Source organism: Leucoraja erinacea, chromosome 6 (assembly GCF_028641065.1).
Source record: "Leucoraja erinacea ecotype New England chromosome 6, Leri_hhj_1, whole genome shotgun sequence".
Classification (NCBI taxonomy): Eukaryota; Metazoa; Chordata; class Chondrichthyes; order Rajiformes; family Rajidae; genus Leucoraja; species Leucoraja erinaceus.
Genome location: NC_073382.1, coordinates 11,987,369 through 12,007,261, shown reverse-complemented (window position 1 = coordinate 12,007,261; position 19,893 = coordinate 11,987,369). Strand labels below are relative to the sequence as shown.

At 46.5% G+C, this 19,893-nt stretch overlaps 1 protein-coding gene across 3 annotated transcripts; it reads left to right on the top strand.

Annotated features, from left to right (window-relative positions):
* Window positions 1–492: 492 nt before the first annotated feature.
* Window positions 493–19,829, top strand: naxd (NAD(P)HX dehydratase). Of its 3 annotated transcripts, none has more exons than XM_055636621.1 (10): window positions 493–634; window positions 1,744–1,894; window positions 2,683–2,728; window positions 5,349–5,437; window positions 6,639–6,747; window positions 7,246–7,296; window positions 8,684–8,788; window positions 12,464–12,584; window positions 16,285–16,405; window positions 19,347–19,829. In XM_055636621.1, exons 1-10 carry the CDS (start codon window positions 589–591, stop codon window positions 19,495–19,497), a joined length of 990 nt encoding a protein of 329 aa, XP_055492596.1. In that variant the 5' UTR covers window positions 493–588; the 3' UTR covers window positions 19,498–19,829. The 3 variants fall into 3 exon arrangements, with proteins under 3 accessions (XP_055492596.1, XP_055492594.1, XP_055492595.1); XM_055636619.1 differs by having other exon boundaries at window positions 615–859; XM_055636620.1 differs by lacking the exons at window positions 493–634; window positions 7,246–7,296 and adding an exon at window positions 656–859.
* The last annotated feature ends 64 nt before the right edge of the window (window positions 19,830–19,893 follow it).

Sequence of the window (19,893 nt, the reverse complement as noted above, 5' to 3'; positions counted from 1 at the left end):
CACATTGAATGGCGGTGCTGGCTCGAAGGGCCGAATGGCCTACTCCTGCATCTATTGTCTATTGTCCTTGCTTTTGGCCCATATCCTTCTAAACCTTTCCTATCCATGTACTTGTCCAAATGTCCTTTAAGCCAAAGATCTTTGCTTTAAGCTGTGCAATAGCCCCACTGCCTCCTAGTTAGTTCCATACACCCACCACTCTTTGTGACGCTGGGCACAGGTGATTGGCTGGTTGGGGCTGTCCGTGATCGACAGCGTTTGATTGGTTGGCTGAATGCAGCGTGTGATTGGCTAACCGCAGCTGGCGTGTGATTGGTTAATTAAAAACAGTGCGTGTGATTGGCTGTTGAGAAGAGCACGTGATTGGTTGGCTGGAGGCATCGTGTGATTGGCTGATCGTTGACAGTGTGTGATTGGCTGGTTGAATGTGACGTGTGTGATTGGCCGCCTGAGAGCAGCGTGTGATTGGCCGCATGAGAGCAGCGTGTGATTGGCCGCATGTGACGTGTGTGATTGGCCGCCTGAGAGCAGCGTGTGATTGGCCGCCTGAGAGCAGCGTGTGATTGGCCGCCTGCAGACGACCTGTGGATGTTCGGCTGCAAACAGCTGGCGGCGGCCGGGATCCGCGCAGCGGGTAAAGGCGGGGCCTGGGCCTGGGCCTGGGCCGGGTTGTCCCGGGTAAAGATCTTATAGCAGATATAAGATCTTTGGCCCCGGGTGGGTGGTTTAGCGGGGACGATGGTTGCTGGAAGTGGGTCCGGGAGCCGAGCTGCCGGCTGGGCCCGGGGAACTCTGATCCGCGGCGCCGTTGTCGCTCTGGCCTCATTCACGGCCGCGCTGTACTGCCTGCGGACAGAAGGTAGGGCCCGGCCCCGGGGAGGGGGGGCGGACAAGCCCCGGGGAGCGATGCCGGGCGGCTACACTGCAGCATAGGCGGCCGCTGTCTCCTACAAACCGCGCTGTGACAAGCGCCAGTTCTTCCTCCTCCAGTGATTCTGGCCGGTAAAAGTTCTCCAGGATCCAGGCCGAACTCCCTGCCCACCCACAATACTTCCACGTTGGGCCACACTTACCCTGGCATCCAAAACACAGCCCACAATTGGCACTTCATTCTGCCAGCGTGAGCTTCCTTTTTGTGCCATTGTGTGAGTGGGTCAGCACTTGCCCAGTATGTTGGTCTACATTTTTTTAAATCCCCCTCTGCAGTTGAAATGAACTGTTTCCATAGTTGGGAGGTTTGGGCTGACAAAAGCCAGTGTCAGCATGTCAAGTCGAGTTTATTGTTACAGTAAATGCACAAGTACGGCGAGGTGCAGGTATTTGGCAATGATAATCTATGTTTGCAAACGTATTATAGGCCCCCAGTCTCATACAAACACACAATACACGAATTATACATAATTACACAAATTCTGTTGCACAGTAAATAGAAAGACAGGGTATGTTTAAAACAAGAATGCAATTAGAAAAAAACAAGTTCATGGTGGATTAAAAGACCTGCAATGAGTGCTCTTGTTGAGATAGGATTAGAGTTGTGCAGGTCGATTCAGGAACCTAATGTCTTTAGGAAAGTAGCTGTTCCTGAACATGATGTTCTGTACCATCTGTACATCCTTCCCAATAATAACAGTGAGAAGAGGACATGACAACGATGGTGGGGTCCTTGATGATAGATGTGAAAAGCATTTGATTAATGACCTTGCTATGAGGCACAGAGACTAACTGTTAATGTTGTTTTTCCAGTTCTGCACAGAGCCTTCAGCTTTCACAGTCACAGGAATTCTGGGAGCATGGATGAAACCCTTCAGCTGGTTAGGAATATTGTTCCTCCATTAACTGCAGAAAAACATAAAGGACAGGATGGGAGGATCGCAGTGATCGGGGGTTGCAGTGAGTACGTGAGAACTCCTCTATGCTCTGTGCTGTGCTGTACTTTGCTCGTTTAAATTGTCTGGGCAGCAAACTAATGATCTGAGTGCCTATGCAAAGCACCAACCTGATGTAACACTGCATCATAAATTCATGTGATAGGAGCAGAATTAGTCCATTCAGCCAATCAAGTTTACTCCGCCATTCAGTCATGACTGATCTAACTCTTCCCCCTCAACCCTGCTCTTCTGCCTTCTCCCCATAACCCCTGACACCTGTACTCATCCAGATTCTACCCATCTCTGCCTTAAAAATATCCATTGACTGCCTCCACAGCTGTCTGTTGTAATGAATTCCACAGATTCACCACCCTTTGACTAAAGACATTCTTCCTCATTTCCTTCCTAAAGAAACATCCTTTAAATCTGAGACTATGACCTCTGGTCCTAGACTCTCTCGCTAGTGGAAACATCCTCTCCACATCAGTAACACAGCTCATTCCCTGTGTAACTCCGAGCAGAGCACGGGCTGTGGGAGAGGGGAGGGAATGCACTCGGGGATGGGTGGATTTAAAAAGAGGGGCAGAGGTGGTCTGAGGAAGAGAGGGACCACGGGAATGGATTTTGGGGATCGAGGGCCAGTAAGGGCAACGTGGACGTAGCAGCGTGTCACTGGGCATTGGGCTAAAGACTAAACTGCCAGCAAATAAAAGCATGGGTCAAATAAATATGAATTAAGAGAATTGAGTGACTGTTGTTTTTAATCTCTGAGCTACAGTGACATCTGACCATATTTTCCTTCCACCGAGTGCAGGTACACTGGAGCGCCGTACTTTGCTGCGATCGCCAGCCTTAAAGTGGTGGGTGCCTGTTTAAGGTTGGAAACTACTGTTTAAAGCTGTTGGTCCAAATGTCATAGTTCATGCTGAGTTTATGGTCATCGTACCAGTGTGTACAGAGTTTCTGGCATCAGGTGGGGTGAGGGCGCGAGAAATAGAGAGATCATTAATCTTAACTGCTGATTTGCAGTGCAAAGTCTTCCAAGCTTGCATTGTACCTCGGGCTTGTGAGTTGTAAGATGCTGACGTTCAGCGGTTCTAAATTGCTGAACGGTTTCATTACACAAGGTCCTTCAGTCTCCCAAAGCACCATCAACTTCCCTTGCAACCAGTGTTTGTCTCCAGGCACTGATCCATTTCCCATGGGAGCCACCTTCAGCATCCAAGAAGCAAGTGCCAAATGCAAACCACTTGCAGTGTTTTTACCCCATAGGCCAACCCTCTACTAATCCAGATATCGGCTTTCTCACCCATGGAAATCCCCCCTAGCTTCTCCAGTTTCGAGCCTCAGTCCCTTGCCTGTTGAACCGTTCCAGTCAATTCTCCTTCACCCTATCTTGGACCTTCATTGGCTTTGCTGGAGGGTGATGACCAGAATTGGATGCAATCCTCCAATACTAATGACCGGTAATTCTCGGTAATATAATGTTCCACTATAATAGAAACAGAAACATAGAAATTAGGTGCAGGAGTAGGCCATTCGGCCCTTCGAGCCTGCACCGCCATTCAATATGATCATGGCTGATCATCCAACTCAGTATCCCGTACCTGCCTTCTCTCCATACCCCCTGATCCCCTTAGCCACAAGGGCCACATCTAACTCCCTCTTAAATATAGCCAATGAACTGGCCTCAACTACCCTCTGTGGCAGAGAGTTCCAGAGATTCACCACTCTCTGTGTGAAAAAAGTTCTTCTCATCTCGGTTTTAAAGGATTTCCCCCTTATCCTTAAGCTGTGACCCCTTGTCCTGGACTTCCCTAACATCGGGAACAATCGTCCTGCATCTAGCCTGTCCAACCCCTTAAGAATTTTGTAAATTTCTATAAGATCCCCTCTCAATCTCCTCAATTCTAGAGAGTATAAACCAAGTCTATCCAGTCTTTCTTCATAAGACAGTCCTGACATCCCAGGAATCAGTCTGGTGAACCGTCTCTGCACTCCCTCTATGGCAATAATGTCCTTCCTCAGATTTGGAGACCAAAATTGTACGCAATACTCCAGGTGTGGTCTCACCAAGACCCTGTACAACTGCAGTAGAACCTCCCTGCTCCTATACTCAAATCCTTTTGCAATGAAAGCTAACATACCATTCGCTTTCTTTACTGCCTGCTGCACCCGCATGCCTACCTTCAATGACTGGTGTACCATGACACCCAGGTCTCGCTGCATCTCCCCCTTTCCCAATCGGCCACCATTTAGATAATAGTCTGCTTTCCTGTTTTTGCCACCAAAATGGATAACCTCACATTTATCCACATTATACTGCATCTGCCAAACATTTGCCCCCTCACCCAGCCTATCCAAGTCACCTTGCAGTCTCCTAGCATCCTCCTCACAGCTAACACTGCCCACCAGCTTAGTGTCATCCGCAAACTTGGAGATATTGCCTTCAATTCCCTCATCCAGATCATTAATATATATTGTAAATAGCTGGGGTCCCAGCACTGAGCCTTGTGGTACCCCACTAGTCACTGCCTGCCATTGTGAAAAGGACCCGTTTACTCCTACTCTTTGCTTCCTGTTTGCCAGCCAGTTCTCTATCCACATCAATACTGAACCCCCAATGCCTTGTGCTTTAAGTTTGTATACTAATCTCTTATGTGGGACCTTATCGAAAGCCTTCTGGAAGTCCAGATACACCACATCCACTGGTTCCCCCCTATCCACGCTACTAGTTACATCCTCGAAAAATTCTATAAGATTCATCTGGCCCTGGGGATTTATCGGCCTTTAATCCATTCAATTTACCCAACACCACTTCCCGGCTAACCTGGATTTCACTCAATTCCTCCAACTCCTTTGACCCGCGGTCCCCTGCTATTTCCAGCAAATTATTTATGTCTTCCTTAGTGAAGACGGAACCAAGGTAGTTATTCAATTGGTCCGCCATATCCTTGTTCCCCATGATCAACTCACCTGTTTCTGACTGCAAGGGACCTACAGTAATTGTCCTGCCACTGCATTAGATCTCTATTTAAAAAAAACTCCAGCATCTTGCATGTGTTTTGATGCTGTCTCAGCCTTTGTACACCATATTAGCTTCCAAATGTGGGAGGGAGGGGTAGGTAATGAGGGTGTGTGCGTGAGGGCAGATGGCAGGGGGGAGGAAGTGTGTGCTTGTTTGTGTGGCTGTATGTATGTGGGATATGTATGTGTCAAAAGGAACTGCAGATGCTGGTTTATACTGAAGATAAGCACAAAATGCAGGAGTAACTCAGCGTGTCAGGCAGAATATCTGGAGAGAAGGAACAGGTGACTTTTTGGGGGTCAGCACCCTTCCACAGACTGATGTATGAGGTATGTATGTGGTGGGTGGATGTGAGTGTGTCTGGGTCGATTAGGTGGGTGTGTGTGAGGTGGTGTGGGGAAGGGTGGAGTGTGTGGTGTGTGAGGAATAACCACGTACGTTTACTGTTTCAGGGGGCTGACCTCGTGCATGTGTTCTGCACTACAGATGCCGCACCAATCATCAAGTCCTACAGCCCCAACCTCATCGTTCACCCTGTGCTGTGAGTTCAGTTCTGCCCTGGTTCAAGGGGAGGGGGAAGTGGCCACTTGACCCTCTCTGCACCCAGGGTCTGTGTCAAGGAGCTGGGCAACTGAAGAGGGACGAAGGGGTGGGCTATTAATTTTATTTCATTTTAGAGATACAGCGCGGAAACAGGCCCTTCGACCCACCGAGTCCACATTGTCCAGTGATCCCTGCACATTAACACAAGCCTACACACACTAGGGACAATCTACACTTGTACCTAGTATGCAAACCCAAGCCAATTAACCTAGAAACCTGTACGTCTTCGGAATGTGGGAGGAAAACAAAGATCTTGGCGAAAACCCGTGTGGTCACGGGAAGAACATACAAACTCTAAAGACAGCGTCCATAGTCGGGATCGAAACCGGGTCTCCGGCGCTGTTGAGGCAGAGTGTACTGGGGTGAAGCGATTTGGTTGTGGGGGACGGAGGGGAGCATTATCTCTGCTCGAGGATAGTAAATGGTGGAATGGGCTGAATGGCCTCTCGGGGAGGGATGTGGGGAATGTTGGTGTTGAGTGAGCCAGTTTCAAGTGGGAGTGCCAGGGCCGGAGGGATTGTGGAGCGAGGAGGTGGTGCAGGAGATGGAGGAGGGGTGGTGGGACGGGGTAACGTGGGGTAGGGTAGTGGTACAGGAGAGGCAGTTGGGTGGAGGGGACGCTGGTGAGGGAGGGGTAGTGGGGGCGGTACCGGTGGGAGGAGCGGCACCGGTGGGAGGAGCGGCGATGCCTGTGGTAAAGGCAGTGCTGATGGACGGAGAGGGTGCTGTGGGATTGGGTGTTGTAGGGTTATGGGGTGATTGATGGGAGAGGGATTGATTTGGTAGTGGGGCAGGCCACAGAAGAAGTGGGTGCAAGGCATTGATGAAGCTGCAGTGGTGAGGGCTGGCAGGGGTGGTTCTGGTGGGCTGTGGGTGAGGGAGGATAGTGCTATGGTAGGGGTAGTACTGTCAGGGTGAGGGGTGGTACAGTGTTGTGAGGGAGGGGCAGTGCAATGTGAGTGAGGGGACAGTGTTGTGGGGAGGGGCAGCACTGTGGGTGAGGGAAGGGCAATGCTATGTGAGTTTGGCTTTCTTCCCAACCAATTGTTCAATCGCTTTTGATTGCAACATGTGCCCTAATTTAGTTCAACAAAGAAATTGACAAGTTACTAAAGAACCTGGGGCTGTGTGCGTTGCAGGGACAAGAACACGGCGGTGGATGAGATTGTGCGGTGGTTCCCAGCCCTGCACGCCATGGTTATCGGGCCCGGATTGGGCCGAGACGAGATGGTGCAGCAGAACACCAAGGTGATGATGAGTAGCACAGTGCCCACAGTGGGCAAGATGTGGCACGAGGAGGGGGGCAGGGTGAAAGGGGCACAGACAGGATTGCAGAGAAGCCGGATAAACGTGGCAGAGACGGGGAGAGGTTTGAGAGGGTGTGTGGAGTCTTAATGATACAGCAGGCAAGCAGGTCCTCTGGTCCAACTTGCCCACACTGGCCAACATGTCCCAGCTACACTAGTCCCACATGCCTACGTCTGATCCATATCCCTCCAAACCCGTCTTGTCCATGTACCTGTTTCATAAATGTTGGGAAAGTCCCAGCCTCAATTACCTCCTCTGGCAGCTTGTTCCATACACCCACCACCCTTTGTGTGTGGGGCAGGAAGAGCAGCAGCGAGCAGAGGGGCCGAATGGCTGTGTCTGTCATGCACTGTGTGTTGTGTGGATTGTGTGGAGGGGCATGAGAGAAGCCAGTTGTCAGTGGTGCGGGTGACCGGATGTGGATTTGTTTTACCACAGGACTTAATCGTGGAGTGCAGATACCGGGGAATGCCGATTGTGGTGGATGCTGTGAGTAGAAGCAGGGAAATTGGGGAAAGTGGACGGGGAAGGGGATGATCTCTGATCCCATGCAGAGCATTTGAGGGGCCTGGCTGTGGACCTCTGCTCCTGTTCCTTGTATTCCCATAACATAGAAACATAGGTGCAATAGGCCATTCGGCCCTTCGAGCCTGCACTGCCACTGCCTGTACCTGCCTTCTCTCCATACCCCCTGATCTCTTGAGCCACAAGGGCCACATCTAACTCCCCCTTACATATAGCCAATGAACTAGGCTCAACTACATTCTGTGGCAAAGAATTCCAGAGATTCAGTGCCCACAGTGGGCAGGATGTGGCATCACCCTGTAGCATCTCAAGCTCAGTGCGAAGGTGTGCAGTTCCTGCTGCAGAGTATAAACACCTGAAGCCAACTGCAGAGCGAACTGCACTGCGACGTTTGGACATGAGACGGGATCTGCCCCCCTCGCTGTGGGATCCTGAGCACCCGCTCAGGGGAGGGGCACCCACAGTTTAATCCTCCCCTCCCCTGACAGTGCAGCACTCCCTCAACCCGACACTCGGGGAGTCTCGTTTAGTTTATACAGCGTGAAAGTGGGGCCCTTCAGCCCACCGACTCCGCAATGACCAACAATCACTCGTACACTAGTTCTATCCTGCACACTGGGGACAATTTACAGAAGCCAATTCACACACAAGCCTGCACTTTTTGGAATGTGGGAGGAAACCGGAGCACCCAGGGAAAACCCACGTGGTCACAAGAAGAACGTGCAAACTCTGTACAGACAGCACCCCGTAGTCAAGGATTGAACCCGTGTCTCTGGCGCTGTAAGGCAGCAACTCTACCGCTGTGCAACCTTGAATCCACCCGGGATTTATTTTTGTGCTAAATTCTGGGATGGGAGGATCTCCAGTCTTGGAACTCTGACGCAGCTGAATCACAAGTTCAACCGGGGAACTTGGAATCAATCCGATAAATAAAGCCATTCTCGGTATCTGTGAAAGTATTAGATTGTTCTATTCGTGCTCTGTTGACCCTTTCCAATCTGGCGCGACTGTGACTCCAGACCTGGCAGTGCGGCTCTCTTTGAACTGCCTCCCCAGGGACGTTGCAGTGGCGTCCACATCAGGAGAGTGAACAAACAGGATTCTCCTGGAGACGGTGCATCATTCTGTTCTCCTTCTGCTGTTGCTTCTCTACTCCCAAGCCTTTCTTGATGTCCTCTGAGCGAGGGCTATATGTATGTAGTGGTGTATGTATTTAATCTATAACGTTAGTACCTCCACCAATGTAAAGCACTTTGGCCAACGAGAGTTGTTTTTTAAATGTGCTATATAAATAAAAGTGACTTGACCTGTTCTCTGTGACTCACCAGTTTTCTGGGTCCTCTATCTTCAGGATGGACTGTGGGTTATTACGCAAGAACCGACTGTGATCCAGGGTTACACTAAAGCCATCCTGACGCCGAATGTTGTGGAGTTTGGCAGACTGTATACGGCCGTGGTAGGTCTCTGGGGAGGATAATGGACTTTAATCAGCAGCCTGCTCTTTAGATCTCTTCCTATCTCACCGCTTGTTGAACTGGTGCTGAAGAGGACTAGTACAATGATAAAGTAACTCAGCGGGATGGGCAGCAGAGAAGGAATTGAAGTCTCGACTTGAAACGTCACCCATTTCTTCTCTCCAGAGATGTTGCCTGTGCTGCTGAGTTACTCCAGCATTTTGTGCCTGTCTTCGGTGTAAACCAGCATTTGCAGTTCCTTCCGAGTACAATGATAATGTTAGATAGGGGCAACAATTAGAGCTATGATGGTGTTAGACCAGAGCAAAGGGTTGTGTGGTAGTAACATTAGATTGGGACAAATATCAGTACTGTGGTAACATTAGACCTGGTAACATTAGACCTGGACCTGGGCAACGGCCAGCTTGATTTCTGACCATGCCTTAAATATTTGCAAGATTTGCTCCCGTTTTACAGGAGGGTCAGTAAACAGACATCAAAGCAGGAACTTGTAAATGGGAACGGGATGTTTTAATAAGTGAACCTTTTCCATGGAAAAAGTGTGCGACAAGTGGAGAACTCGCAGCATGGACATTTTTTTAATGCAAGCTTTAATTACTTATTCACAGTTTATAAAGTTCTGCATTAATCAAAACTGCTTTTCATGCAGTTTGCCAACACTGTCCATCAGTATACAATATTGCCAACCATTTCCATGACACACTTGAGCCCACTGCGACCAGCTGCACAGAACGTCTCAAGTCCCTGTGGACACTGCTTGCTCCCTCTCCAGGGACACACGTGCACAGATGTAAGCATGGAAGGGGGGCAGCAATCGACTAGGGTAGAACTTTGGCCAGCTCTTGGCCTGGACCTGTGAATGGCTATCCTGGCCATGGCCAGGAGCAATGGGTCAGGTGGCAGGACGTTTGTTGTATAGGAAGGAACTACAGATGCTGGTTTACACCGAGGATCGGCACAAAATGCTGGAGGAACTCAGCGGGTCAAGCAGAATCTCTGGAGAAAGAGATCTGAAGAAGGGTCTCCATTCAAAACGTTCCTTTTATCCTGAGATGCTGCCTGACCCGCTGAGTTACTCCAACATTTTATGTCTATCTTTTGTTGTGTAACCCTACAGAGCCCCTTGAACATGACATGATGGTCTGGTAAGGATTGGGTCAGCCCTGCTGTGATCAGTGTTACTACTTATGGTCTCTGTTCCTGATCTATACAGTGCATTCAGAAAGTATTCAGACCCCTTCACTTTTTCCACATTTTTGTTACGTTACAACCTTATTCTAAAATTGATTAAGTTCTCTTTTTTTTATAATCAATCTACACACAATACCCCATAATAAAAAAGCGAAAACAGGTGTTTGGAAATTTATGCGAAGTAATTAAAAGGAAATAACTGAAATATCACTTTGTCACATAAATATCACATAAGTATTCAAACCCTTTACTCAGTACTTTGTTGAGGCAACTTTGGCAGTGATTACAGCCTCAAGTCTTCTTGGGTATGGCACTACAAGCTTGGCACACCTGTATTTGGGTAATTTCTCATTCTTCTCTGCAGATCCTCTCGAGCTCTGTCAGGTTGGATGGGGAGCGTCAATACACAGCGATTTTCAGGTCCCTCCAGAGATGATCGATCGGGTTCAAGTCCGGGCTCTGACTGGGCCACTCAAGGTCATTCACAGATGTTGTCTTGGCTGTGTGCTTAGGGTCGTTGTCCTGTTGGAAGGTGAACCTCCACTCCAATCTTAGGTCCAGAACGCTCAGGAGCAGGTTTTCATCAAGGATCTCTTTGTACTTTGCTCCGTTCATCTTTCCCTCGATCCTGACTAGTCCCCCAGTTCCTGCTGCTGAAAAACATTCCCACAGCATGATGCTGCCACCACCATGCTTCACCGTAGGTATGGTATTGACCAGGTGATGAGCGGTGCTTGGTTTCCTCCAGAAGTGATGCTTGGCATTCAAGACAGAGTTCAATCTTGGTTTCATCAGACCAGAGAATGTTGTTTCTCATGCGTTTGGCAAACTCCAAGCGGGCTGTCATGTGCCTTTCACTGAGGAGTGGCTTCCGTCTGGCCACTCTACCATAAATGCCTCATTGGTGGAGTGCTGCAGATATAGTTGTCCTTCTGGAAGGTTCTCCCATCTCCACAGAGGAACTCTGGAGCTCTGTCAGAGTGACCATCGGGTTCTTGGTCACCTCCCTGACCAAGGCCCTTCTCCCCCGATTGCTCAGTTTGGCCGGGCGGCCAGCTCTATGAAAAATCCTGGTGGTTCCAAAGTTCTTCCATTTAAGAATTGACGGAGGCCACTGTGCTCTTCGGGACCTGCAACGCTGCAGATATTGTTTTATACCCTTCCCCAGATCTGTATCTCGACACATTCATATCTTGGAGGTCTACGGACAATTCCTTCGTCTTCATGGTTTGGTTTTTGCTCTGACATGCACTGTCAACTGTGGGACCTTATGTAGACAGGTGTGTGCCTTTCCAAATCATGTCCAATCAATTTAATTTACTACTGGTGGATTCCAATCAAGTTGTAGAAACATCTCAAGGATAATCAATGGAAACAGGATGAACCTAAGCTCAATTGTGAGTTTCATAGCAAAGGGTCTGAATACTTATGTAAATGTGATGTTTCAGTTATTTTTAATTGCTTTGCAAACATTTCTAAACACCTGTTTTCGCTTCTTCATTCTGTGGTATTGTGTGTAGATTGATAATTTAAAAAAATTAAGCCATTTTAAAATGCTGTAATGTAACAATGTGGAAAAGTGAAGGGGTCTGAATACTTTTTTTTTGTTTGTTTATTTTATTAGAAGTTAATACAGCACAAAACAGTACAGTGGAACCTAATTTTAGGTGCCAACTATGTAATACCGTAATCCATTCCATGTATAACCTCTAGTTTTATGTTATGAGAAGGAAGTAAGCAAGAAAAAGAAAACAATAGAAAGAGGAAAAAGTGGAAAAATAGATGGTAGAGAGTAGAAAAACGTTAAGTGTGTATATAAAAAAATAAAAAAGAAAGAGAGAAAGTGGAAAGTAGAAATAGAAGAGAAGGCCCCTTAAAAGAGAATTTTTCAAATCTGTATTCGGAGATGTAGATCTATCCGCGTCATGAACTGAAATCAGCAATCTTTACGGCACCGCTGCATCACATGATTCCAAAAAGTCGATGAAAGGAGACCAACTCCTTAAGAATTGGTCATATTTATCTATTAGTCGGAGTCTCATTTCTTCAAGGCGTGCTATGTCCATCATATTCCTAATCCACATTTTAACAGTTGGTATGGTTGTATTTTTCCAAAATTTAAGTATCAATTTCTTTCCAATTATTAACCCATAATTAAAAAAAACATTTTGATCTTTATTTAAATTGGTATCTTCTCCTATTATTCCAAATATAATCCATTCCGTTTTGGGTTCTATTTTTAACTTGAAAAGTTTTGTAGGGTCTGAATACTTTCTGAATGCCCTGTATGGGGCATTTCTGCTTTGCACTGACTTGTATTGTGCTTGTGCGTTGGCGATGATATAGGTGAAATTTCCAAATGCTCAAACTGAACCTGGTTTGGGTTGAGAGGAGTTAATGTTATGGTAAATTTAGAAAGTTCTGTGTGCAGTCTGTTGTGGTGCTCATGCGAGTTCTCTGATTAGATGGAGACCCCTGTGGATATGGAGAATGAACCCGAAGCACTGCTCAAACTCAGCCGTGCCCTGGGCAACGTAACCATCGTGCAGAAGGGGCGTCACGACCTGATATCAGACGGAACAACTGGTAAGCTTCTTGATTAGTTTGGGGGTCAGAGGTTATGGGGAGAAGGCAGGAGAATGTGGTTAGGAGGGAGAGATAGATCAGCCATGATTGAATGACGAAGTAGACTTGATGGGCTGAATGTCCTAATTCTACTCCTATCACATGATCTATCTAAGGTTCATCACACAAACGTTTTCTTCTGGTGGCGTTCTCACTAGCTTTCGTATCATGGATTTCTCCCATATCCGCACTCTTTGTTTCAGTTTATTCCTCTGCCACATCCCAAAATCCCATCACCAGGGAGAGAACGGAGTTGGCTTCATGTGGGGTATGGTGTGCTGGCACTGGATGGACACAGGCAGTGCTGGTCACTTGGCTGTGCAGCATGTGGATTCAACTTAATGGAGTATAAGCTTGTGTGCCTAGAGGGGAGAGGGTTGGTGTGTGTGTGTCTACTGGGGGTGCTGGTGTGTGCGCACATCTATGGGGGAAGTGGCTGGTATCTGTCTATAGACGGGAGGGAGCAGGAGTATGTGTCTAGACGGGAAGGGCAGGAGTGTGTGCGTGTCTTGGTTCTTGGTTTCTTGGTCCTCCAAAATATTCCAAATGGAATTTAAACTGGAGATGGGAGGGGGCAGAAGTGTGTGGTTACAGGGAAGAGGGCAGGAGTGCGTGTGTGTCTATGGGGGAAGAGCAGGAATGTGAGTGTATATGGGGAGGGGCCAGATTGTGTGTGTACTGGGGGCGCTGGTATGCGTGCACATCTATGGGGGGGGGGGGAGAGGAAGGGGCAGGTATCTCCCTACAGGGTAGGGGGCAGGAGCGTGTGTCTACAGGGAATAGGGTAGTGTGTGTGTGGGGCTACAGGGGAGGGGGCATGCATCTATCTTGGGGAGTGTGTCCAGGAAGAAGGGGCAGGATAGTGTGGGGGACAGGCAGGAGTTTGTGTCTGTCTGCAGGGAAGGGGGCAGGAGTTTGTGTCTAGAGGGAAGAAGAGTGTGCGTGCATTTACATGGCGTGGGTGAGCATGGAGAGTCGTGTGCGGAGGACCTTCTGGGATCTGTACGTTAACGACAGATTCTGCATTCAAAGAGTAAAATTTCTCAATACAAATCAGTGATAGTGATGGCCACGTCTACCACTGAGCAAGAGTGAATGGTGCAAGTTTGCATAGGTTACAACTAGCCCAATTAAGGGTTACATGGAGTCCGCACAGCTGCCTCATACATCCCCTTCGATCCTCTCATCTGACACATCCAGCTTCCCACTTAAACCCAAATCTGCTTTTATCCCGTGGGGGTGAATGCCACACTCAGGGGAGAGGCCATTATGTTTCTCAGGAATTCATGTGTTTAACTGCCTGTCATTAAACAACAAATATCTTCAGGACTTGGAGCCACGTCAACAACCACAATAATACATACAGTACTCTCCACAATGTTTGGGACAAAGACCCGTCATTTATTTATTTGCCTCTTTACTCCACAATTTGAGATTTGTAATAGAAAAAAAATCTCACTTGGTTAAAGTGCACATTGTCAGATTTTATTAAAGGGTATTTATACAACATTTTGGTTGCACCGTGTAGAATGTTTATACATAGTGGTCCCCCCCCCCCCCCCCCCCCCCCCATATCAGGGTAGCATACGGGACACATGGCTTCACAGGCATTTGTAATTGCTCAGTTTTGTTTAATTGCCTCAATGCAAGTATAAGAGTGCTCTCAGCACCTAGTCTTTCCTCCAGTCTTCCCATCACCTTTGGAAACTTTTATTGCTGTTTATCAACACAAGGACCAAAGTTGCACCAATGAAAGTCAAAGAAGCCATTATGAGGCTGAGAAACAAGAATAAAACTTAGAGACATCAGCCAAACCTTAGGCTTGCCAAAATCAACAGTTTGGAACATCGTTAAGAAGAAAGAGAGCACTGGTGAGCTTACTAATCGCAAAGGGACTGGCAGGCCAAGGAAGACCTCCACAGCTGATGATAGAAAATTCTCTCTATAGTAAAGAAAAATCCCCAAACACCTGTCCGGCAGATCAGAAACACTCTTCAGGAGGGGTGTGGATTTGTCAATGACCACTGTCCACAGAAGACGTCATGAACAGAAATACAGAGGCTACACTGCAAGATGCAAACCAATGGTTACCCGCAAAAATAGGATGGCCAGGTTACAGTTTGCCAAGAAGTACTTAAAAGAGCAACCACAGTTCTGGAAAAAGGTCTTGTAGACAGATGAGATGAAAATTAACTTGTATCAGAGTGATGGCAAGAGCAAAGTATGGCGGAGAGACAGAACTGGCCAAGATCCAAAGATACCACCTCATCTGTGAAACACGGTGGTAGGGGTGTTAATGCCTGGGCATGTATGGCTGCTGAAGGTACTGGCTCACTTATCTTTATTGATGATACAACTGCTGATAGTAGTAGCATTATGAATGCTGAAGTGTATAGACACATCCTATCTGCTCAAGTTCAAACAAATGCCTCAAATCTCATTGACTGGTGGTTCAATAGGTGACCGGTGGTTCTACAGCAAGACCATGATCCCAAACATACTGCTAAAGCACCAAAGGAGTTTTTCAAAGCTAAAAAATGGTAAATTCTTTAGTGGCCAAGTCAATCACCCGATCTGCACCCAATTGAGCATGCCTTTTACATGCTGAAGAGAAAACTGAAGAGGACCAGCCCCCAAAACAAGCATAAGCTAAAGATGGCTACGATACAGGCCTGGCAGAGCATCACCAGAGAAGACACCCAGCAACTGGTGATGTCCATGAATCGCAGACTTCAAACAGTCATTGCATGCAAAGGATATGCAACAAAATACTAAACATGATTACTTTCATTTACATGACATTGCTATGCCCCACATATTATGATGCCCTGTAATGGGGAGACTATGTATAAACAGTGCTGTAATCTCTACATGGTGAAACTAAAATGTGTTAAATTGGCCTTAAATAAAATCTGACAATGTGCACTTTAACCACATGTGATTTTTAAAATTTGTTTTTCTTTATTACAAATCTCAAATTGTGGAGTACAGAGGCAAATAAATAAATGATGGGTCTTTGTCACAAACATTATGGAGGCCAGTTTTATCCAGCAAGGCAGCCATCATTCCTGATTATCCTGAGGACTATTGGCTTCCATCCTCCGTTGTGTTTGAACGCTTTCCTATCTCCATGCCTGTATGCTGCACTGCTTGTCTTGAGTGGCAATACAACTGTTATGTTAGATTGAATGTAGGTTTAATTAATAATGTTCATTAAAGTGACAGGAGTTTTAATCTCATGGGATCACTCCTGAGCTCCTCAGATGATATACAGAGTTGATGTGGACAAGCTTTTCCCTTTGAGAATAGGGAATAGGGAAGATTCAAACAAGAGGACATGACTTCAGAATTAAGGGACAGAAGTTTTGGGGTAATATGAGGGGGAACTTCTTTACTCAGAGAGTGGTAGCGGTGTGGAATGAGCTTCCAGTGGAAGTGGTGGAGGCAGGTTCATTGGTATCATTTAAAAATAAATTGGATAGGCATATGGATGAGATGGGAATGGAGGGTTATGGTATGAGTGCAGGCAGGTGGGACTAAGGGTAAAAAAAAAAAATGTGTTCGGCACGGACTTGTAGGGCCGAGATGGCCTGTTTCCGTGCTGTAATTGTTATATGGTTATATGATATGACTAACCATGTTCCTGTCTCTCCGCATGCAGTGCTGGTGTGTTCACTGGAGGGCAGTGGGCGTAGGTGTGGTGGCCAGGGAGATCTGCTGTCGGGATCCTTGGGACTGATGGCCCACTGGGCCTTTGCTGCTGCGAAGGAGAAAACTGATGGGTGAGAATGGTTAACATCCTGATTCTGATTGGCGCTGTCATTGCCAGCAATGCAGGATCACAATCTGGCGGTCCTGCCTCTGGAAGCGAAGGTGCAGGATTTGAACTATGCACTGAGATCTGTTCCTTTTCAGATGGTCTTGAGGAGGTGATAGTTGAGTTCACTGGCAGTGCTGGGTGCATCACAAAAAACAGCCTCCTTTCCATTACCTCCATTTATACCTCACGCTGCCTCGGCAAGTCCAGCAGCATAATCAATGACGTGTCGGACCCTGGTCATTTCTTCTTCTCCCCTTCCATCGGGCAAAAGGTGTAGAAGTGTGAAAATGCACACCTCCAGATCCGGGGCCAATTTCTTCTCGGCTGTTATCAGGCAACTAAACCAGCCCATCACCAACAAGAGAGCAGTCATGAACTACTATCTGCCTCATTGCTGTCCCTCAGAATATATTTGATTGGACTTTACCTGCTTTATCTTCACCACACATTATTCCCTTATTATGTATCTACACTGAATAGCTCGATTTGTAATCATGCATTGTCTTTCCATTGACTGGTTGGCACGCAACAAAATATTTTCATTGCACCTCAGTACACATAAAGTAAACTGAACTGAAGTAACTGCTGGGCTTTAATCTGGTGCAATAGTTTCATTTATTATTGTCATTTTTCCGAGGTACAGTGAAAAGCTTTTGTTTGTGTGCTATCCAGTCAAAAAGACTTTACATGAATACCATCATGTAGGGCAGCACAGTGGTGCAGCAGTAGAGTTGTTGCTTATAGTGCCACAGTTCGATCCTGACCACGGGTGCTGTCGGTACGGAGTCTGTACATTCGCCACATGACTGCGTGGGTTTTCTCTCTGTGCTCCGGTTTCCTCCCACACTCTAAAGATGTACTGGTTTGTAGGTTAATTGGCTTCGATTTAAAAATTGTAAATTGTCCCTTGTGTGTAGGATACTGTTACTGTACGGGGATCGCTGGTTGGCGCGGACCCAATGGGCTAAAGGGGCTGATTCCGTGCTATAAAATTAGAAAAGGACTGGACAAGCTAGATGCAGGAAAAATTTTCCCAATGTTGGGTGAGTCCAGAACCAGGGGCCACAGTCTTAGAATAAAGGGGAGGCCATTTAAGACTGAGGTGAGAAACGTTTTCACCCAGAGAGTTGTGAATTTATGGAATTCCCTGCCACAGAGGGCAGTGGAGGCCAAATCACTGGATGGATTTCAGAGAGTTAGATAGAGCTCTAGGGGCTAGTGGAGTCAAGGGATATGGGGAGAAGGCAGGTACGGGTTATTGATAGGAGACGATCAGCCATGATCACAATGAATGGCAGTGCTGGCTCGAAGGGCCTCCTCCTGCACCTATTTTCTATGTTTCAATGTACGGATACTGATTTTCAGGGAACTCTGAGAAGGTGATCAGTCAATCCATTAGTCCAGGTTGCACAGAACGATCCTAAACGACATAATAATTACACACAAGATGGTTAACTTATCTATATTCGTACTTCATAGAGCACTGATGATCCATTTTCTCATTTCGTACTTGTCCAATCTGGAACCATAATGGGAAAACTGCTTTTCAGCCAGTCCCGGCAAACCTGTACTGTCCTTGCCTGCCTGCCTGCTTCAAAGTCTCCACTATTGTCCCTGTACCCAAAAAGACAAGGATTACTGATCTTATTACCGGCCTGTCGTACTTCTTCTTGCGTATGGCGTGCAGCCTAAAGTTGTTGGACAACTTGTTCTATCTGATCTTATTGGATTGTGCACGCCAGGTTGATTGCATTCGTTGAAACAGGGCGGACCACGTGAAGGTTGCAATCTCCCACCCCGCCTGTCGCACTGTCGTCTGTAGCCATCAGGCATGAGACAGGAAAAAAACTGAAGAGAAATGGGGGTCCATGGGGCAACACCCCTGGTGGGGGTAAAAGTGGTTAGTGCCCCCTTAATGCAGAGTCCTGCTCCTGCTTACAGTAACACCTGCTCTTTCCCCCCCCCCCCCCCCCCCCTCCAGGTTTTTGATAATTGCACCTTGAAATGACACCGTTTTCTTGCCTGTTTATCTTTAATTTATACTGTAATTATTTTTTATTGTACCTTAAAATAACACATTTCACTTGTTTGTCACTTCTTAATTTACACAGAAAATGTGTGATAATCATACCTTAAATTGACACCAACTCCTTGCTTGTTTACACTTGTCATATTGAAAATATATATATTACACCTACACCTACTTGTAACATGATACATGTTCCTCGCTTGTTTACTCTAGTTAGAGAGAGTATCCTTTACACATGACATTGTTGATAATTAGACCTTGATATGACACCATTTGCATGCTTGTTTACCCGTAATTTATACTGTAATTTTGTTAAATTATACCTTACAACAGGGGCCTCCAAACCTTTCAGCATGAGGGCCACATTTTTGCGGGACGTAGGAAAAAATAAAGAAATGTCAGTTTTATGTTTAATGAACTCAAAAAAGAACTTAAGTAAGACACATGAAAGATATTCAAAACAAAACAGGTAGCCATCAATCAAGGTTAACCAACAAAATCATAAAGTTTAATGCAACCTCATTAAGAAGAAGGATGGAACCTCTGTTTTGATTTCAAAATTTCTAGCTCCTCCCCTCCTTCATACAGGGAGCGTTGTTAGCAAATATATCTAACAATGTTTCCCGACTTTTAATTTAAAAACCGCATTATAAATGATTAAAAAAAAATCACATTATTGCATGAATTAATACTTTTATCATAAAACATGAATTTTCAAGGACCTATGATAAATCCAATGACTTTCAAGGCCTTGAAAAACAGTTTCAAATTCCAGGACTGTCAAGGACCATACGAGCACTGTGTTGGGTTGCATTTGATAAATGTTTGTCACGGCACGGTCGTACAGTAACTCCTGCTCTTCCCCCCCCCCCAGGATAAATCCCACCCTTGTAGCTGCATTTGGAGCATGTGCATTGACGAGACAATGCAACAACCAAGCCTTTCAGAAGCATCACCGTTCGATGACCACTTCAGACATGATTGCAGAGATCTCCACGGCATTTCACAAACTCTTTGAAAGCTGACTGGAAGAAGTTTAAACGGCAGCAGGAAGCCAGCTCTGCTAACGTGCCTGGCACCAGTTCCCAGGCAGTAATGGTGCAGACTGATTTATTTTCCTGACGTTTTAAATGGAGACAGATGTTTGAGTTGCAATCAGATGTTACCATGGGGTGAAATTCAGATTCCAATCATCTGATTTGATAAGAATATATTTTGAAAATAAGTGGCTGGTAGTTGTTCAGGGGAGAAGCCATCCAACATTTAGAATCCTCCCGCTGTAAGATTCTTTGTTTTTAGCTTTGTTGCTGGACGAGTTAAAGTATGTTGCCTCAATAAAGTTGTATTCTCAATGTGACCGTCATTGAATATGTTTGCTAATTGAGGAGTTGACATTTTGCATCCTATTTTTGGGGAGGGGG

Bases quoted from the DNA above. Each gene is read 5' to 3' on its own strand.
- naxd (XM_055636619.1), top strand. From the start codon at position 739: ATGGTTGCTGGAAGTGGGTCCGGGAGCCGAGCTGCCGGCTGGGCCCGG. The intron at 2,729-5,348 runs GTGGGTGCCTGT...TTACTGTTTCAG, and splicing joins CGATCGCCAGCCTTAAAGTG to GGGGCTGACCTCGTGCATGT. The intron at 6,748-7,245 runs GTGATGATGAGT...GTTTTACCACAG, and splicing joins TGGTGCAGCAGAACACCAAG to GACTTAATCGTGGAGTGCAG.